We start from the raw sequence: 17,836 nt of genomic DNA, 5'->3' as shown, positions 1-17,836 counted from the left end.
TGCCCGTGTAAACAGCAAAAACACTTCAAACAGAGCAATTAAAAGCAGCACAGTTTCCACTGCGATTCCATTTCCAACTAAAAATCCTCTGTTGACATAAGCCAACTAAACGTACGCCTTGAATTAACTGCTGTTTCATTTTCCATGAACTTCCTAAGAATGTATTCCTAAGAAAGCTTTAGTGCATTCTACTCAAAAATTATAGAAGACTCACAGTGGAAAAACATGACAAATGACTAAAACACAACTGAACTCAATCTTATAATGATGACAAATTTTTAACAACAACAAAAAAGGATTAGCAACTGTTCCATTAATGGAAAACAAATTAGCTGTTCTAAATTGTAGGTCTTCATCAGATGACACCCATTTAAAAATGTCTAAATGTAACTAAGTGTAAATAACTGATGGGAGCTGCAAACAAACACTTCTTATGAGTGGAGGAATTCTGTCCCACTTTTCTTTGCAGAATACTTTCTGACTAGAACCTTCTCTTTAATCAGAATCATCGGGGGAAAACTTAGGATCTAAGCAGTTTGTGCTCTTATTGGAAATAATTTTTTTTAACTTCAGAAAATGTGGCACTCTCAACACAGGTAATGTTTCTAATTGTTTAGTTAAGGGGGTGGAGCCTGGGCAGTGTGTGCAAATGTATATCAATTCAAACTGTGAACTATCTGGGCTCACTCAGCCATTAAAGTAATGTATCAGTGAACTTTCTGCTATATCACTCCTAATCAACTGTGTCCCCATAGCATCATACTACCACCCCCATGTTTGAATGCAGGTATATTGTTATTGATGTGGAATGGTGTGTTAGCTTTGTGGCTGGTGTAAGGAGAGCCCTGTCTTTTCCACCTTCAGTGCATGCTTGTTGATCTATCTTAAAGGTATTTTCTACAAATGTGAGAGGTCTTCATGTTTTTCTCTGGTGAGTGATGGTTTTTAACGTGTAATTCCCCTATGAATTTCATTTTATCCCAGTCATCTTATAATGGGGAATTCATAAACTATGAACTTATCCAGGACAAGCAAGACTAGAAGTTCCTTAGATATTCATCTGGGATCTTTTCTGGCTTCCTTGTCAAATAACTGCTGTGCTCTTGAGGAAATATTGATAGGCTGGACACTTCTGGGAAAGTTTTCCACTGATCTAGGTTTCTTTCAGTTGGAGATAATGGCTTTTACGGTCATTTGTTGGAATCCTAAACCCTTTAAAACTGCATTGTATTCCTTTCCAGACTGAAATATGTTAAAAACGTGGTATCTGCTCTCTTGCATTTCTTTTGATAAAGCACACTGTTTTGGGGGTCTAATTTAATTGATCCTAATTATCAACTCAATTAATAACTTAAGATAGTTGCTTAACTGATTTAGACATGGGCTGTTGGAACATGCTCCCAAGTATATATTAAATGGTATATACAGCATTTTAAATGTATTTAGGTTGTCTCTTTTGTCTTACATAATACTAAACCTTAAGTTAATCGCTGGAACTGTAATTTAAAAACTAATACTTCTATTCTGAGGCACTGCCTGTAAGAAAAGTGAGCTTTATAATAACAGGCAAGGGGCTGTTTTGCTTTCAAAACATGTTTGAGAAGCTAGAAGCTCTTTTATAAATCACACTGAAGGTTTAATCAAGTCACTTTGGGATGACATTTCTCATGATTAAGACAGATTTGTTTTGTGGTAGACATACTGGAAAAGAATCAACATGCAAAATGTCCAGGGTTTTTCCCCAACTCTTTCTGCCATTTGGCTCCAAATAGGATCAGAAAGTTCAATCAGAAGTTACAATTATCTTTGGAATGTTTCAATCCAGGATTAGCAAATCGGCATATTCACTGTTTTTGTTACAGATATACACCAGATTACACAAACTGATTTGGAGTTTAAAAAGATGACATTTAAAAAGATGGCAGTTAGCCTTGTTATAGTAAATAGCATCACCAGTGTTTATAGGGGCATAATGTAAAGTTATGCAATATAGTTACGTGAGACTTTGTGAGTGAGGCTGAATGCTGACCAGTGTGCTCATGGCAAGTTAACATGAATTACCATTTTTTTGGGGACTTTGAGGTCTGATAGTGGGTGCCCGAGGGAGATTACATTTTTGAAGCTCATACAGTCAGTTCATACAGACAAGCAATTCTGGAAGAAATCACATCCACATTTAATTCAGAATGCCCAACATGCATAACCTGGAGGTCAGCACTGTGTTCTACTGCTTCTTTGGCAAATGACAAAAGTGATGGAAAACAAAATAGTATTGTGTCCCATGACTTTTGCCATATCTTATAGAAATCAGTGTACACTTAAAACTGCATACCATGTTTCCACTAAATACATTTTTGCAGCAGTAGTCCATTTTTTAGCAATCAAACAAATGCTAATGCCAAATTACCACAGCTAATGTTACTATCCTAGCCTTGAACAGCTCACTGTTTTCAGCTAAAAAATAGCCAGTTTGTGAAGAGAGAGTAAACTGAGTATTACCAAGAGTGATATCTGAAGCTAAACGCTGTATTTCATTCAATTTATGCAAGAAGTGTGTAAAAATAAGACTTGGCTTTCCCATGGCTGCTGAAATATCAAAATAAATTACTACTGTATTTTTTGCACTATTAGGCGCACAAAAAATCCTTACATTTTACCAAAAAAAGGGCCGGGTGCCTTATAATCTGGTGTGTTATATGTATGAATTTTACCAGTCAGGTTGCAAGGAGCAGTAAAGCCTCTCCACTGAAGTGCAGAGTTATACAGAGGTTAAATTAAAATGAAAGAAAATTAAAATTGGAGCAGTGTTAGCATTAGCTGCTAACCACAACGCTAGCTCTTTTGCTGTACACAGTTGAGTATATCGGACTCTAGCCTGCATGTTTACCGTGATAAAACAAGCTACGTGGCAGCTAATAGCGCCCTGGGTTACTGCAACACTCAGAGTTCCTCAGTGTAGCACTGTCAGGCAGTGTTAGTGCTAGCACTAAGGGCTATCCGTGACTAGCGATGCTGCTAACCATGCTAAAATACTGGAAATCGAAACTTTTTTTAAAGTCTAAAAATTTGCTTTACTTACCTAAATGGACAGTTTTCAGGAGAGAAATCTGTGTAGATTTTTTTTTTAGAATTAGATTTTTGTTTACTTAGGTGACACCCTGTTCCTTACTAGTGTCGCTTAAATGCGTCTTATAATCCAGTGCGCCTTATGAAAATGGACCAGAAAATAGATAATTGATAGTGCGCCTTATAGTCTGTAAAATACTGTACTGGATTAATGGGGTAAGAATCTATGTATACATGTAAGACCATCCATCCTAAGGACATAAATTGCTGCACTACATATCTTTAGATGGTTAGCAATCTTTAGATATATACCTACCCATATAATAACCACTGGATATAATAGGGCATGGTTTGTCTCCTCCAAAAGCTTTATCAGCTCTGCAATGTCAGATAACCTCCCCCCACCAACCTACAAAAAAAATATTCACATCATGATAAAACACATTATGATAAATGTGTCAGAAGACAGGCTTTGCTCTTTTCATATCTTGTGCAATGTACAGTGTTTTCTTACAGTTATCTGGATGAAATTCCTGGTCTTGGACAGCAGCAGCTCTTTATATTCCTTTGCACATGAGAAAACATCCACTGCCTGCAAAACAAAAAGATCCAGCATTCAGTTACAATACACGCATATTTGATCAAAAATCTGTTAGTGACACAGAATTATCAGCTGCATATTGAAAATCCTATCAGCACAAAAATAGCTTATTTTAAAAACATATGTTCTTTGTCCATGAGCACATGCTCAACATATGAACACAACTTTTCCTACATTTTTACGTCAACACAAACACAATATTACTCAGTACCTTGTCTGAATTTACTCTCGTCAGATCTCGCACACAGAGATGAAATAAACAGAAACAAGCAAGTGTGATCTGTGCCTGACACAAACTTGACAATATCACTGGTAAAAAAAACAAAAAAAAACAGGGTGAATTGGAAATATGAAACATGAAATATGAAACACATGTGGGCTCATAAATGCTGTTGAAAGGTAACCAACTATGCCTTTAAACAAAAATGCTTTTAAATCTGGTGATTGGTGAGACTAAAGCTCAGAGTTAATCTGAACCATGTTAAGCTTGACATGCTTTGTAATCACAGATGGTATGAACCATTACTGCCTTCATTAGAATCAATGAATGGAATGAACAATGGACAATATCAACATAAAAAAACATATTTGTAAGCAGAGGCCATGAATGTGTTCACCTTTGACCAGCGATTAATAAATGATGCGAGTTTAAAACTCCATAAAGAGCTAAAACAAATAACTGTCTCAGATTTTCAGAGTCAGAATTTGGATTAGAAATCGATGACGATGATAATAAATGTAAGGTCAGTAAATGTCACGTCATTATGTGGATGCGGTTTGACTTTCCCATGCTCCACTTCCAAAAACAAGGCAGGCTGAAACTGATTAATCTGCTACCATGTTAATGGAAGTTTAGTAACAAAAAAAAGCTATGAACCTGTCCACACAGTGTGATCTTTCTCACAACAAACTAAAATTAATCGGAAAAGAAGTTACGCAAAGCAAAAAAGCAAAAAAGTAAAAAAAAAAAAAAAAAAAAACACATTTGTTGGCAGGGCATGGACAGGTCAGTTGAAAGGGAATTAAGGAGTAATAATACACAGATATCATTTTTCATTATATGGTTCTCACCATAATTTGTTCCAGTTAATATTAAAACAAATGCATAGGACAAGGTCATTTTTGTTTATTTATTTATATTTTAAAAATATATAATTTAAAGCTCCACTCGGTAGAATTGAGATTTTGTGCTTGTGTGCTCCCCCAACAGTTGCAGAGTGTAATAAATGTACACAGCACTGTCGCACTCTGGTTGTTTTAATAACCTTTTAACTCTCTTATTAACATTTTAAGCTCCTTACAAAACAGAAATACCCACTGATTTACTTATAATCTGTCTTTATCTGGTACTATCTGAACTCACCAGAGCTTCTGCGGTACAGCATAGACGAACAGCACAAAAGATTCGTATGAATGAACAAATCTTTTAAAACAAATCTTTTTAGTGAACAGATTCTAATGATTCAGTTCATCTTAAAGAGCTGCTGTGCCCATCACTACTAGTTAGCTTCTGTAAAGAATTAACCAACTCCAAATAGCGGGTTTTGTAGTCCTTGTAGAACTGTTAGAACTACATACAGGTCGGAAAGCAGGTCGCAGTTCTGGGCGCAGGTATCGTGAGCGTTGGTCGTGGTCGCCTCCTATTACACTTCAACAGAGCGCTGCAGTGAGTTTCAAGCTGTAATTTCACTTCTTTAAAAAGTTCAGTTATCAAGGAAATCCTACCTAGTGTGCCTTTAAGACAGCAGTCAGGTTAAGGTAAGCCAGAAAAGGCATATTGCTAATTTTCTAATGGGTTACAGCTTAAAGCAGTGCTTTCTTAACCATAAAAAAACTGTCCAGTTTTATTCAGTATACTGTTATTTTACTCCACAATAGATTGTTCAAAAACAATAACCAGGGGGACTAATGATCCTTACTTGTTCTGTATTTAGACCCATTAAGTAGAGGTCTGCGCAGGACTGTTTTTTTAAACCCGCTCCTGCCCGCTACCGCTACTTATAATACCGCGCCCGCCCGCCACATACACATTTCTGCCGCTCCCCCCCGTGGTCCTTATAGGAACTGAATGATTCACATTTAGTGCTTCAAATTTACTGCTGGCAGAATGGGGGGGTGGTTGTGGGCGAGTGCTGGCAGAATAAATAGGGTGAGAAAGACTCAGGTGTTTAAGCAACCTCCGCCCCCTCCCTCTGCACATGCCTGCTGGAGATGCTGAAAATCTCTCATTGGTGCATGTGTGTGCATGCGTGCATGTGTGTGTGTGTGTGTGTGTGTGTGTGTGTGTGTGTCGGTCCATACTCAGAGAGATTTTTCTTGAGGGTTTTTTGTTGCTTGTATGGGAATCATGTTATTATAATTTTCTAACTTATTTATCAATTTGCGGGAGCGGGACCACATGTTCAAGTAGTCCCGCTTCCACATCACCTGGATTGATTAAACTCCCGCCAATAACAATTCAGTTTTGTCCCCTGCCGCAACATATTCTGACGGGTCGTGCAGACCTCTACCATTAAGCCTAAATATCCAGTATGAACACACTAATTATTACTGACCTGTGCTAGACGTGTAGTTCAACCTGTTCGAATTTATGATGTAAGCTACAGAACTAGGTTTATTTTATTTTATTTTATTTTAGGTTGAGCGTTTAATTACTATACATTTATTTAATCATTAACAAAACAACCAAATTTACTTCCATATATAGTACCACCTATACAATGATGCAAAACCTCGACATCCATATCATGACTGTTTAATCCACATACCATTTCATTCCTAGAATTGAGTGAATCTCTATGTGCCTTGAATCGTTACATAAAGCAAACAGTCCCCTCTAAGATCTACTGCACACTGTTCCTGACACATATTCACATTACAGCCTCTGCTATCATTATTACATCTTGCTAAAAGGATAGCCCTTATCTCTTCCCTTTGTCCTTAGTTCTCTGTGGCAAACACAACAACCACCCAGAGCCAACTACACCACCTGCACTCATGGAACTGGCTTGTATCACAGATGTCTCGTACTGTGGAAACAGTATCACCGTAATGTGGATTAGAATCACACATGGCTTGGAAACAAGCTCAGATCCTCATCCACCATTTCCTGCTTTTCTTTCATCTCCCTGGAGTCCCGCGGAGGGCCGCATCAGGTCACATGTACACACACAAGCGAGGGTAACACACAACCCGCCACCTGAGGAACAACCTGCTTCTGGGGCCGATCATCTGCAACAGACCAAGATGGACTTGCGGTGTCTCCATGTCTTGCAGCATTACCGAAAGTGGGACGTACACTTGGCACTATAAGATTTAGAACTTGGCTCCGCTACAAAGAAGGATGGGTTTTCAGCATGTAGGATCCTGCTGAGGCACGTTATATTCCCCTTTGTCAATGCCTGCCATCAAAGGCTGGATCTCCCGAGACATCCAAGGGAACCACAACCAGGACCACAATGTGGGGACCTGAGAGGAGTTGGGCCGGCTCCAGGAATGAAAAGAAACAAATGGCGGGCGGTCACAATTTTTTTTTTTTTTTTTAAAGAATGTTGTATCCATTTCAGCATTACGTCTGTAGGCCCTGCTATGGCTGCTCCCCATCTGCAACTCTTCATGCAGTCCAGGTGAGAGCGTGGGGATGAGCAGGAAAAGGTTCAGGGTGTGTTTGTTTTTTTTGGTTTCTCTTTTTTGTTTGTTTTTTGGAGGAGCTGAGGGGATCCCATGCTCACTCCAGCAGACATCAGGCTTGGAACATCTGACACACCAAGCCCACCCAAGCAGAGCAGCGAGGTGTAGTTCTAGCAATTCCAAAAGACATTATGACCCTAATCATCATCATCCCATGACTTATTATGAAAATCATTCTCATTACCTACCATGTCGTGAGCTGCCAAGTTTTTCTGGACCTTGCTGGCCAGCTCCACAGTCTCTGCCATGGTTCCTGAGATGAGGCATGCTGACAGCGAGAGAGTCTCTGGAAATAGATAATAAAGAACAGAAGAGACTTTCACTCCACACACCTGCAAAAGACTATTAAGGGGAAAAAAGGTTACTTGATTTTTATATACTTTACAGCATTGCAATTTCTCCAAATAAAAAATACATTTGCATTTCATTTTTAAATATACACCAATTCCTACATTAGGCCTACAAAACGTACAAAAAAGGTCCGGAAGGGTCAGTTTAAGGCTAGAAATAAGGTTTAAAATAAATAAATAAATAATATGGGTCTGTCATGGTATGGAGTTATGTCAATACTTCTGTGATGAAGCATTACTTCAGAAAAGTACACTAAAATCCTAAAGCAACATATGCTGCCTTCATGGCAACATCTTTTTCAGGGACATCCATGCATTTTTCGACAAAACAATGGAAAACCACATGCTGCTCACATCACAAAATCATGGCTAAGGATCAAGCGGTTACAGGAATCTGTCCCAAACAGAGAATGTGTTGTTTTTTTTTTTTTTTAGAATTTTACTTCAATTTTTTTTCCCCATTTCCTCCCCAATTTACACGGCCAATTACCTAACCCCACTCATTAGGACTATGAATAGTGATTCCCCAACACCAGGAGGGTGAAGACTAGCACATGCCTCCTCCGATACAGCCACCGCCTCTTTTCCAACTGCTGCTGATGCAGTTTTGCCGAGTAGCATCACATCGAGCTCTGAGGAAAGCGCTGCGATTCAGTTCTGATACGAACATCACCCTTTGGAGTGATGTAGGAAGAGATCACCATCTACAAACCCAGAGAAAGCAAGGCCATTTGTGCTTTCTCAGGGCTCCGACAGCTGATGGCAAGCTTTATTAAGAGAATTTTGAAACTACACGTGGCAATGATGACAATGATACTGTTTCAAGACATTTTTGCATGAAAAAAGTGGGACAAATTAACGCCTGAAACATTTTGAACATCTCTTGTTTTCTATGGTGCCAAAGTTTGTAAATATAAGGATTAAGAGAAAGAATGCCAACATATTGTGATAAGTGCTTTACTTCCCCAACGTTGCATGCCTAAAAAGCAGGAATGGATGTATAATAACAAACTAAATTTAAAAAGTTCATACTGCCTGCAATTAAATAAAAGAACATGTAAAATAATGTAACTGAATGATCATTAAACCTCACAAAACACTTCACTCACTACAAAAATAGTATTACTTCATTCACAAACCACACCAAGTAAGTGCATCAGCCTACGCACTGAACAAATGTATTCTCCACAGGGTTCTAAAACAAAACTAAACAAGAACATAAAACCAATTCTTTCATAAGAAACAAACTTTTGGAAGGTCACGGGAAAGCAATAAAACCTAACAAGGATTTCTCATAGTCAAAATCCCCCCACATATCAAAGGGTCAGAGTTCACTCTGCATTAAGCACTGAGAAATAAGAAATAAGACTGCTCTAATGAACCAGTCTTTTGCTTAACATAAACGTAGATGTATTGTTTGACCCTGAAAAAAAAAAGATCCAACACAGCCAAAGATCCAACATCATAAAGTCAGACCTGAGAAAGCCATTAACCGGGAGTTTAAACTGAGCACCTCATGGATGGGGTCTTAAAAGAATTTGTTGTTTTTCCATTCCAAATGCAGTTTGGCATTATGTTACCGTGCTGCCTTCCAAGCAGAGAGTAATGCCCAGGCAGGACAGCCAGCAGAGCGACTGACTGAATGGAAATTCTCCTTAATGCATTGATCCCAGACAATCACATAAATATGCACACACAATTAAACCATCATATAACAGTGATAAAAAAAAAAAACAACAGTACCTTACAACCTTGGGCTGACTAAAAGGTACCGCTGAGACTTTCCAGTAAATTATTGTGGTTTTGCTGAGGAATAAGCCCATGAGGTGCAGTTATGTGTTCTTTTAAAAAGGTCATTTTCCATGACAGTTTTAACACAATGATTTGGACTTAATATCGAGCACAGTGGGCTGTCTGCTGGACCCATTGCTGTTTATCTTACGATTTATCACAAACAAGAGCAAATGTGTGCAAACACACACCTGCATTAACTGTAGCTCTTCCAGAGAAGCATTTGACTCATTTGATGAAACAAGTGCCAGTTCCAGAGTCTTTCATTTTACCCACCACAGGATTAAAACCCTTGATATTATCCTTTATTCACAACAAAACGTGACAGTGTACATGATGGGGTGGAAAATTTAATCTAATTTGTAATCCTATATTGGCCACTGGCCAATGAATCAATCATCTGAAATAGCATTTTCTTTTCAATAATTAGTTTTTACTCTCAATTCAGTATGTTAGGGTGGATGGGTATGCTTTTTGAAAACCACAAATTTTAAATTCGAGAAAAGTTTTGATTACACTGTAAAAAGAAACAGTATTAGTGTTGATTTTACAGTTAAGGTTAAAGTTTGATTTCATGTTTTACTGTTCACGAAAAAACATCAGAATTTGCTATTTTAAAAAACTATACAATCATACAATATTTGCATAATTTATTCTGAATAAATGTATCCAATAAATATATTTGGTGATTTTTTTTACATGTAAATGTCATGTTGGTTAAAAATAAATCAAAATCTTATTGTCTGATAAAAATAAAATGTTAACAAGAACAGCTGTGACTTTCGGAAACACACATTGGCACATTTGTGTGCCAAATATCAAATTAAATCAAATTTATTTGTATAAATGATGTTGTCACAAAGCAGCTTTACAGGACAGAGAATCAGTCAAAACACTGAATGTACAATGCAGAACCCCCAGTGAGTGCGAAGGCAAGGAAAAACTCACTCAGAGCTGGAGGAGGAAGAAACCTTGGGAGGCCCAATGCTCACATATATTTATCCATTTTGCAGAATGCCTCAATTTCCAATATTCCCAGCACACCTCATACACTGTTTCTCCCAAAATCAAGACTATTAAAATGGCTTTACCCTGCTTTTGCTGGAATAACAGTCTCAAATCTACAATGAAGACTTCCTATTAGATTTTGGAACATTGCTGTGAAGATTGGATTGCATTCTGAATTAATTGCATAATAATGGGTAATGGGTGCAACTTAAAGTAACTGAATGTATTTCGTAGCTCAAGAATACATACCTTTTATAACAGACTCTGCTGCAGCCAAGTCTCGTTTGTAAGTCACCTTAAAAGAAGCAAAGCAACCAAAAATATGAAATATTGTCTATTTCAACGATAAATGTGAGTACATACTGCTCAGAACTGTAGTGTTTAAAAAAGAAAAACACACATTTATGTGCATGTAGATCCAGCAAAGTGAAAAAGCATCATCGCTTACTTTCCACAGTGTCGGTGGTCCCTCGATGAGCTTGGCATTTGTGCCGCTGTACTGCAGGGCCAAGTGCAGGCACTCCGTGCCAAACTCGAAGTCAAACTCGCTACACTGCGGAGAGAAATCAGGACATAACAGAAACAAGCTCAGTCCCATTCGTATGTGTTTAGTAAATACTGAAGTGGGCTTATTTACTTATTTACTGTGGACAGCCAAGGAGGACCACAAGAGGAGGAAGGTAAATATGCACAGAGATAGAATGTCCATTTGAAATGAAATGGGAAGCTAGGCAGGATAAGCCTATTTACCCAGGGACTTTTTTAATCCAGTTTCATTGTCAATCATCTGGTTTTCCCTTGTTGCCTTTTGGCCATGGAAAATATGAGTTCTTTCAGCAAGTCGCTGTTTGATATGCTTTTGTTGTGTTTTATTTTTTTTATTCCAAAAGGAACCTTAGATCTCAGGACACCAGAAACACTCAGCACGCTGAACCTGGGCTGTTAGATCACAGCACTGAGACAGTACTTATATTACAGGGTTTAAATCACGCCACCTGAGATACCACGAAGGCAATTTGTACAGCCATATTTTATCCCCAGCGTAAGGGAGAGCTTCGTTCACAGGGATCGGTGATTTCAAGGCAAATTAGAGGAGAAAAATATGCCGGGTCCTGCAGTCATTTAACCTTTGGCATTTTTCCTTTAACTAAAGTATACCACACATGGGGGTTGGGTGTCTATTTTTCCTCTACCACAGCTCCATCAGCCTCAATGGATGTCACACTGTGAATACATCACTCAAACAGAAAGCACTTCAGCAAAGGCTTTCACATATGGCCCTTGGCCACACTGGAACGGTGCGTCGATGGGCTCTTTTTGAAATATAAAGTGAAACCGCAATAACCTTCAACCCAGAAGTAGCAAATGCAGCTGAAATGATGTCTGGAGTCTCCTGTCATACGCTGGAAGATCTATAACTTTTGGATTTAAAAGCTGAGAGCTATATATTCAGCCTTAAAGAGACTTGACTGCAGGAGATGAATGCTAAAAGGCCCAGGAGTGTTAGAGTGTCAGGTATCAGCCAAGTGCGTGCCTTGATACGAGGGAGCTAGCCGTCTGACAACACCTCGACTCAATAGCAGATAGCCTATCTGTGGACTTTCATTCTCATTAAAATGTGACATTACAACCACAGTATTGCAGGAAAACTGTTGGCAGGAGAGCCAAAGACAATACATTTGGTAGTAATTGTGCACTCAGTGTGCCAGGGATAAAATATGATTTATCTCTCCTCTTGTGCAACAGCAAAACTGTTCCCAGGTAAAACTGACCTGTGTTTAATTTAAAAGTTAAAGAGCACATTTTCTCCATAAACATATTTCAGTTAAATTAATATAAATATAAGCAATAATCGTGGTTCACCTATGATCAGTCACAATAATTCGTCAAAAAAATTAAAGCAATAGTCCACAAGTTTTGGGAATTTAGAGACCTCTCTGGTGAGAATGTGTAAGTGTAAGCATGCTGAAAAGCACTTTTTTGTATTGGTGTGCTGTCCTTTTTGCCACGACTGCTTAAGTAATCGGGAAACTACGCCAGATTTTCCTTTAAAGGCTGCGCATGTGAACTAGGTACGTAAAGATGTGTGATGTGGGCAGCATAACATCTGCCAAAATCTACCAGACCACTCTGTTTTTAGAATAAACAGATCAGACATTGCAGGGATGGTTGTACGAGCACACTGATAACATTTGTTAGAATATTTTGTCCTATCTGAACTTAAGAATATTACCTACTCATTTCAATTTAAGAGAAATGATCTTAAAGACTGCTGCTTTAATAAATACCAAACAGACAAAAAATGGCAACAGTTTTTCTTACTTTTTACCTGCTGAAGACTATTGTTTCAAACTGAATGGAACAGTATGTGTCTAATATAAAAATACAGAACAAAAACATTTAAACTGTTTGCTATTATTGTCCATTTAGATGTTAATTAAAATATTTTAACAGTTATTTTAAACTTTGAAACACGTACATTTGAACAGGACATAACAGGAAGGTTAAAACCTTCTTTTAGATCCTAATAACTTGCATTCTACTGTACTATGATTTATGATGGCATGGTTAAATTAATAGAACACACACATTTAATGACTATAGCACAGCAAAAACACCAGTAATGTTGTATAAACATTAATTATACTAAATGTATAAATATAGTATAAATAAACCCAGTCTTGAACTCCCACACTATATACATTGCATTACTGTGCTTTTTTTCTTATAGCACTCACAGTTCAGCTCTTCGTGTGCTGAACAAAATGTACAGAGTTCACACTTTACTTCTCAGAATTGAAGATAAATCTTTTATCTCATATTTCTTGAGAATTCATGATGTGTTATGTTGATATGATGACAGATGACTGCAATCTCTATAACAAACATAGTCTACTGCACCCTTTAAGGACCATTGCAAAACATTTTTTAAAAGTAGAAATGGTTGCCAAATCAGATATTATTAATGTCTATATATAGGGTCCAAATGCACCTAATTCTAAATCTTGCATTCATAGGTGAAATGAGCCTCCTAAATGATCATCTCAGATTTGCTTTTTACTTTCAGGAAAATGTCATAATGCCCAACACAAAGTCATAAGAAGGCAAACAGACAAAACAATAGAATGCAATTGTAAATTGTTTTGTTGTTTTTTTACAATTTAAAAAACACCTTTTACGCAGCATTTATATTGAGCCCTGCCAATATCAGAATCTACTGAATCTATTACTTTGCAAACCTACTGTCTACTAAGCAGAATGTCATATTTTCTGTCAGAAACCATTCCATTAACTCCTACACGAGAAATAAAATAATAAGACAAGACTCAGTTTCAAAGTTATGGTTAGTACTAAAATCTGTATATCATGTTATGTTCCAGCATAACAGCATATACTAGAATCAATCAGTCAAAAACCTTTTCTGAAATCTGGTGATGTAAGGAAGGCACTTCTCTTACCAGCTGGTAGGCCTGATGGATGATGTCAAAGAGAAAGCCCTGTGGCATTTCACTGGCTCTGTACTTCGCTCTCTCCAAAGAATGGTCCAAGTAGCTTTCTGAGGTAGTGGCAATCACAGTTGACACCAGAGGACGGATGGCTCCTACAGCCTGACAAAAGAGTTCACATTTCCATCATTCTCAGATTCTCTCAATAGCATAAAACTAAATTTACTATACACTCGTGTCTATTCGTTGCTAAATTTATGTTTCTGTTCATAACCCTATATAAGAAAATTCTGAGACAGTAAAAACAAAAAAGAACAGTGTTTCTTATATTTTTTTGATTGCAGATAGTTAAAGCACAAGATATTTGTATGTTTTATCATTTCAGGCCAAAATTGTTGGAACGGCAAAGCATTTCTACCACTTTGTAATGTTGCCACTCCTTCTCACAACACTTAAAAATGTTTGGACACTGAGAGCACCAAGCAAGTAAATGATTCAGGCATTATTTTGTCCCATTCTTGCTGCAATCATGTCTCAAGGTGTCTTAAGGCAACATTATACATTCCACTACCCATACCATCTTCTTCTGCAGCCAAGGCTTCGTAATGTATGCAGCATAAGGTTGTGCACTGTCTTGCTGAAAATGCATTGACGTCCATGGAAAAATCTGTGTCTTGAAAACAGCATAATTTCTGTAGGAACTCACTGTATTTTCAGCATTAAAACTCTATCACAGAAGTGATCCTTTCAGTTGGAAAGATCTGGAATACTGATTTGCCTGACCACTGATTTGTCTGACCACAATACACACTTGTGATGGTCATTCCCAGACATTTCTGAGGCCAGAGAAGCTGACACTGCTTCTGGACATAGTTAATATTTTTTGCACACTAAATATTTGAGTAGCATTTTTGAATGTAAGTGTATTGCGGTGCTTGACAAAGTTCTTCAAAGCTAGTGATATATCCTGGAGTTTGACTTCTTATTTATCACTAAAACAAAAACTCTTGATTAACAATAAATAAATAACATAAACAAGAAGCATCAAGGCTGATTATTTTAGGGTTAAGCAGGACTTTTAAGTGTAGATCCTTCTAAATCACAGATAAAACAAACCATCCAAGAAGCATGCTAGGCTGGCCATATTTCACTGGATTTCTGATTATGCTGATGAGTGAGTAAACAGTGTGTTTTGGGTGGTGTATATGCTGTTCAAGCTCTGCACAGTTTAATAGCTGCTTATACAGTCAAACTGACATTCCTTTATAATCAGGAGTAATGAGGAGATAATGAAGGCCAGCTGGAAACTGGCTATGAGATACTAAATCTGAAATAGACAGGCAAGCACAGTCCTTCATGCTTCACTCTTACCTTCACCCAGAGAGTGTAGTAACCTGTAATAATCTCTTATTCCTGGACCTGAATGGTCAGCTTTTACTACACTCCTAAATTTGATCCAATGCCAATGGGAATACGGCTTGTTCCAGAAACAATCCCCCTAAGCACTCATCTCAATAAGCACTGCGTCAAATTCCAATTTTAGAACTAATCTATGACACAAACACCTACACAGTTTCAACATTTTTGTGGCATTTTGAAACAAAGCCACTTTATTGTGCACTCTGATTAAAAGCCAGTACTGAGAGATTCCACTAACAAACAGTGTGTGGTCACAGCCAGTCACATGGATAATCGCACTGCGAGTGTCTCACTCGGCCACAGCACACACAAATACCCAGTCGTCCAGATGTGTATTAAGCATCTAGTATAGATTACAAAGGATTTTAACTGAAGCATGCCCATTAACAATGCATTTTAGCTTGATAGGCTTCATCAACGACTGAATAAACCGTGAGACATTCAAAACACAGCATGAACACTAAAATTGCTGTGCCATGTGCAGTACTGTAAACCTCATGCAGTCAAGAGCTGTATAAAACCAAGATGTTTCATGTTTTGTCTAGTCAACACAGAAGTTTAAGAGTTCTTTCAATTTCATTTAAAACATTAATATTTATCTTTGTCAAGCACTACAATTCAAAGTTACATTCCCAAATTGCAATTGCACAAACTTTTTACTTTGACTTCTCTGGGCTCTGGGATTTTTTAAAGAAACAGATACTACGTGCTCAAAACCAAAGACTGAAAACCCCAAAATTTAAGGTCTGTCATAGTATTAGGTTGTGTCACTACACTTCTGTGATGGCAGCATTATTGCAAAATAACAAGATCAACTTCAAAATTACATATTTTTCAGGCATGGATATGTATTTTTACCAAGACAATGCAAAATCACATGCAGCACATATTACATGTCTAAAAAAAAAGAACAGGGTAATGGTACTAGACTACCCTGGCCCGAAGGACCTATCCCAAATAAAAGAGTAAAACATTTTGGCGGAAATGGAAACAATGACCCCATACTCTTTAATATGTGTTTGCAAAATAACACCTAAACACTTCATCACTTGGTATCATATGTGCCAAATTTCTATAAGCATTGAGAAAAGACATTGGAGCATAACATAAGTGCTAAATGCTTTACTGTCTCTACTCTCTTTAAGTGTACTCTCTGTAATGACCAGACAAAACAAGAAACCTCATGGGCTCTTCTTGTATTTGTATTTATTCCAATGTAAGATAAAAAAAAAAAACAGAAATACTTACTGCTTTGACTAACACCTTCATGTATGATTTTTTTTCAGATAGTCTAATACTTTTGCAATGTACTGGATGTGGCACCAACAAAGCAAGCACAGACAAAACATGGAATTTGCTAAACAAAGAACATACTAACCCCTTGCTCTTTGGCAGCCAGAGTAATTTTGAGAAGAAAGTCTTCTTCCACAAAAGGCCGCACAGCGTCGTGGATGATGACCACTTTTGGTCTAGGGAGTGAGGATCCCTCTGTGCTCTCAGTTAAAACTTGAAGACCATTGAAGATGGACCTATGTCTTGAAGTTCCCCCTTCAACCACCTTTACTTTTGTGTGACGAAATGTTTTTACTATGTGGAGCATCAGTTCATGGCTCTCCTTAGCAACCACAACCACAATGGTCTTAATCCAGGAAATCCTACAGGAAGAAAACAAGCAATTCTGTTTAGTTCTATAGTTAAAACTAAATTCATGGACATCATACAATGCACCAAAATAACAGCAGATTATAAATAAGTTATAAGGTATAATAAATAAGTTTTGTATTGAATATCACATATAATAGCCAATTAACATGGTTTTGATGAATACGAAACAACAATAGTGATTAACTGATTCTGGAAATTTTGGGCCAGTGCCAATATCCAATAATACACGTGTACATATCGGCCAATGCTGATGTCAACATACACATTTATAACTAACAAAGAGACTAGACACTCCTCTAAAACTTTATTATTTTAAAACCAACGCAAATATATAAAAATAAAGTATTTTAAAGTAGCGTGGCCAGTGTCGGCCAGTTATAGTCGTGCGGCTAGTGTTACTTGGTCCTTTTCCGGCATTCAATAAATATGTCAGTAAGTATCGGTTTAAAACATTAGGTATATTTAAAATAATTCTGATAACATTGTTTTATTTTTTCAAAACCAGGTCTGGCAGAAGAGTAATCTGGTATAGTTATGGTGAGTTAAGCCTGAATATCTTGGCGATATACAGTGTGCATACACATATGGAATTACGGATGATACAAATAAGTGTTTGGCTTCTACAATCACCCGACCTAAACCCAGCTGATTTGTGGTTTGGGATGAGTTGGACCTCAAACTGAACAGCAGCCAACAAGTGCTCAGCACCTCTGAGAAGTCATACCATTCCAAGAGGGTGCCAACTTTAAAGTATCTAAAATAAAAAACATTTTCTGGCTTACCTTGATTTTTTTTCCCAA

General features: G+C 37.5%; 1 protein-coding gene across 2 annotated transcripts in view; it reads right to left on the bottom strand.

Moving 5' to 3' along the window:
• The window catches only part of crppa (CDP-L-ribitol pyrophosphorylase A), a 42,700-nt gene that overhangs the window by 23,280 nt on the left and 1,584 nt on the right, over window positions 1–17,836 (bottom strand). Inside the window, exons 2-8 of one of the 2 annotated variants that reach the window (XM_007232336.4) lie at window positions 16,750–17,026; window positions 13,965–14,114; window positions 10,955–11,059; window positions 10,756–10,801; window positions 7,546–7,643; window positions 3,581–3,658; window positions 3,383–3,475 (exon numbers count right to left, since the gene is read on the bottom strand). In XM_007232336.4, the coding sequence (XP_007232398.3) occupies window positions 3,383–3,475; window positions 3,581–3,658; window positions 7,546–7,643; window positions 10,756–10,801; window positions 10,955–11,059; window positions 13,965–14,114; window positions 16,750–17,026 (847 nt within the window). The remainder of the gene's footprint in view (window positions 1–3,382; window positions 3,476–3,580; window positions 3,659–7,545; window positions 7,644–10,755; window positions 10,802–10,954; window positions 11,060–13,964; window positions 14,115–16,749; window positions 17,027–17,836) is intronic. The other variant, XM_015601044.3, reaches the window with a different exon arrangement.

This window comes from Astyanax mexicanus, chromosome 18 (assembly GCF_023375975.1).
Source record: "Astyanax mexicanus isolate ESR-SI-001 chromosome 18, AstMex3_surface, whole genome shotgun sequence".
Taxonomy (NCBI): domain Eukaryota; kingdom Metazoa; phylum Chordata; class Actinopteri; order Characiformes; family Acestrorhamphidae; genus Astyanax; species Astyanax mexicanus.
This window is presented reverse-complemented; position numbering and strand designations above follow the sequence as displayed.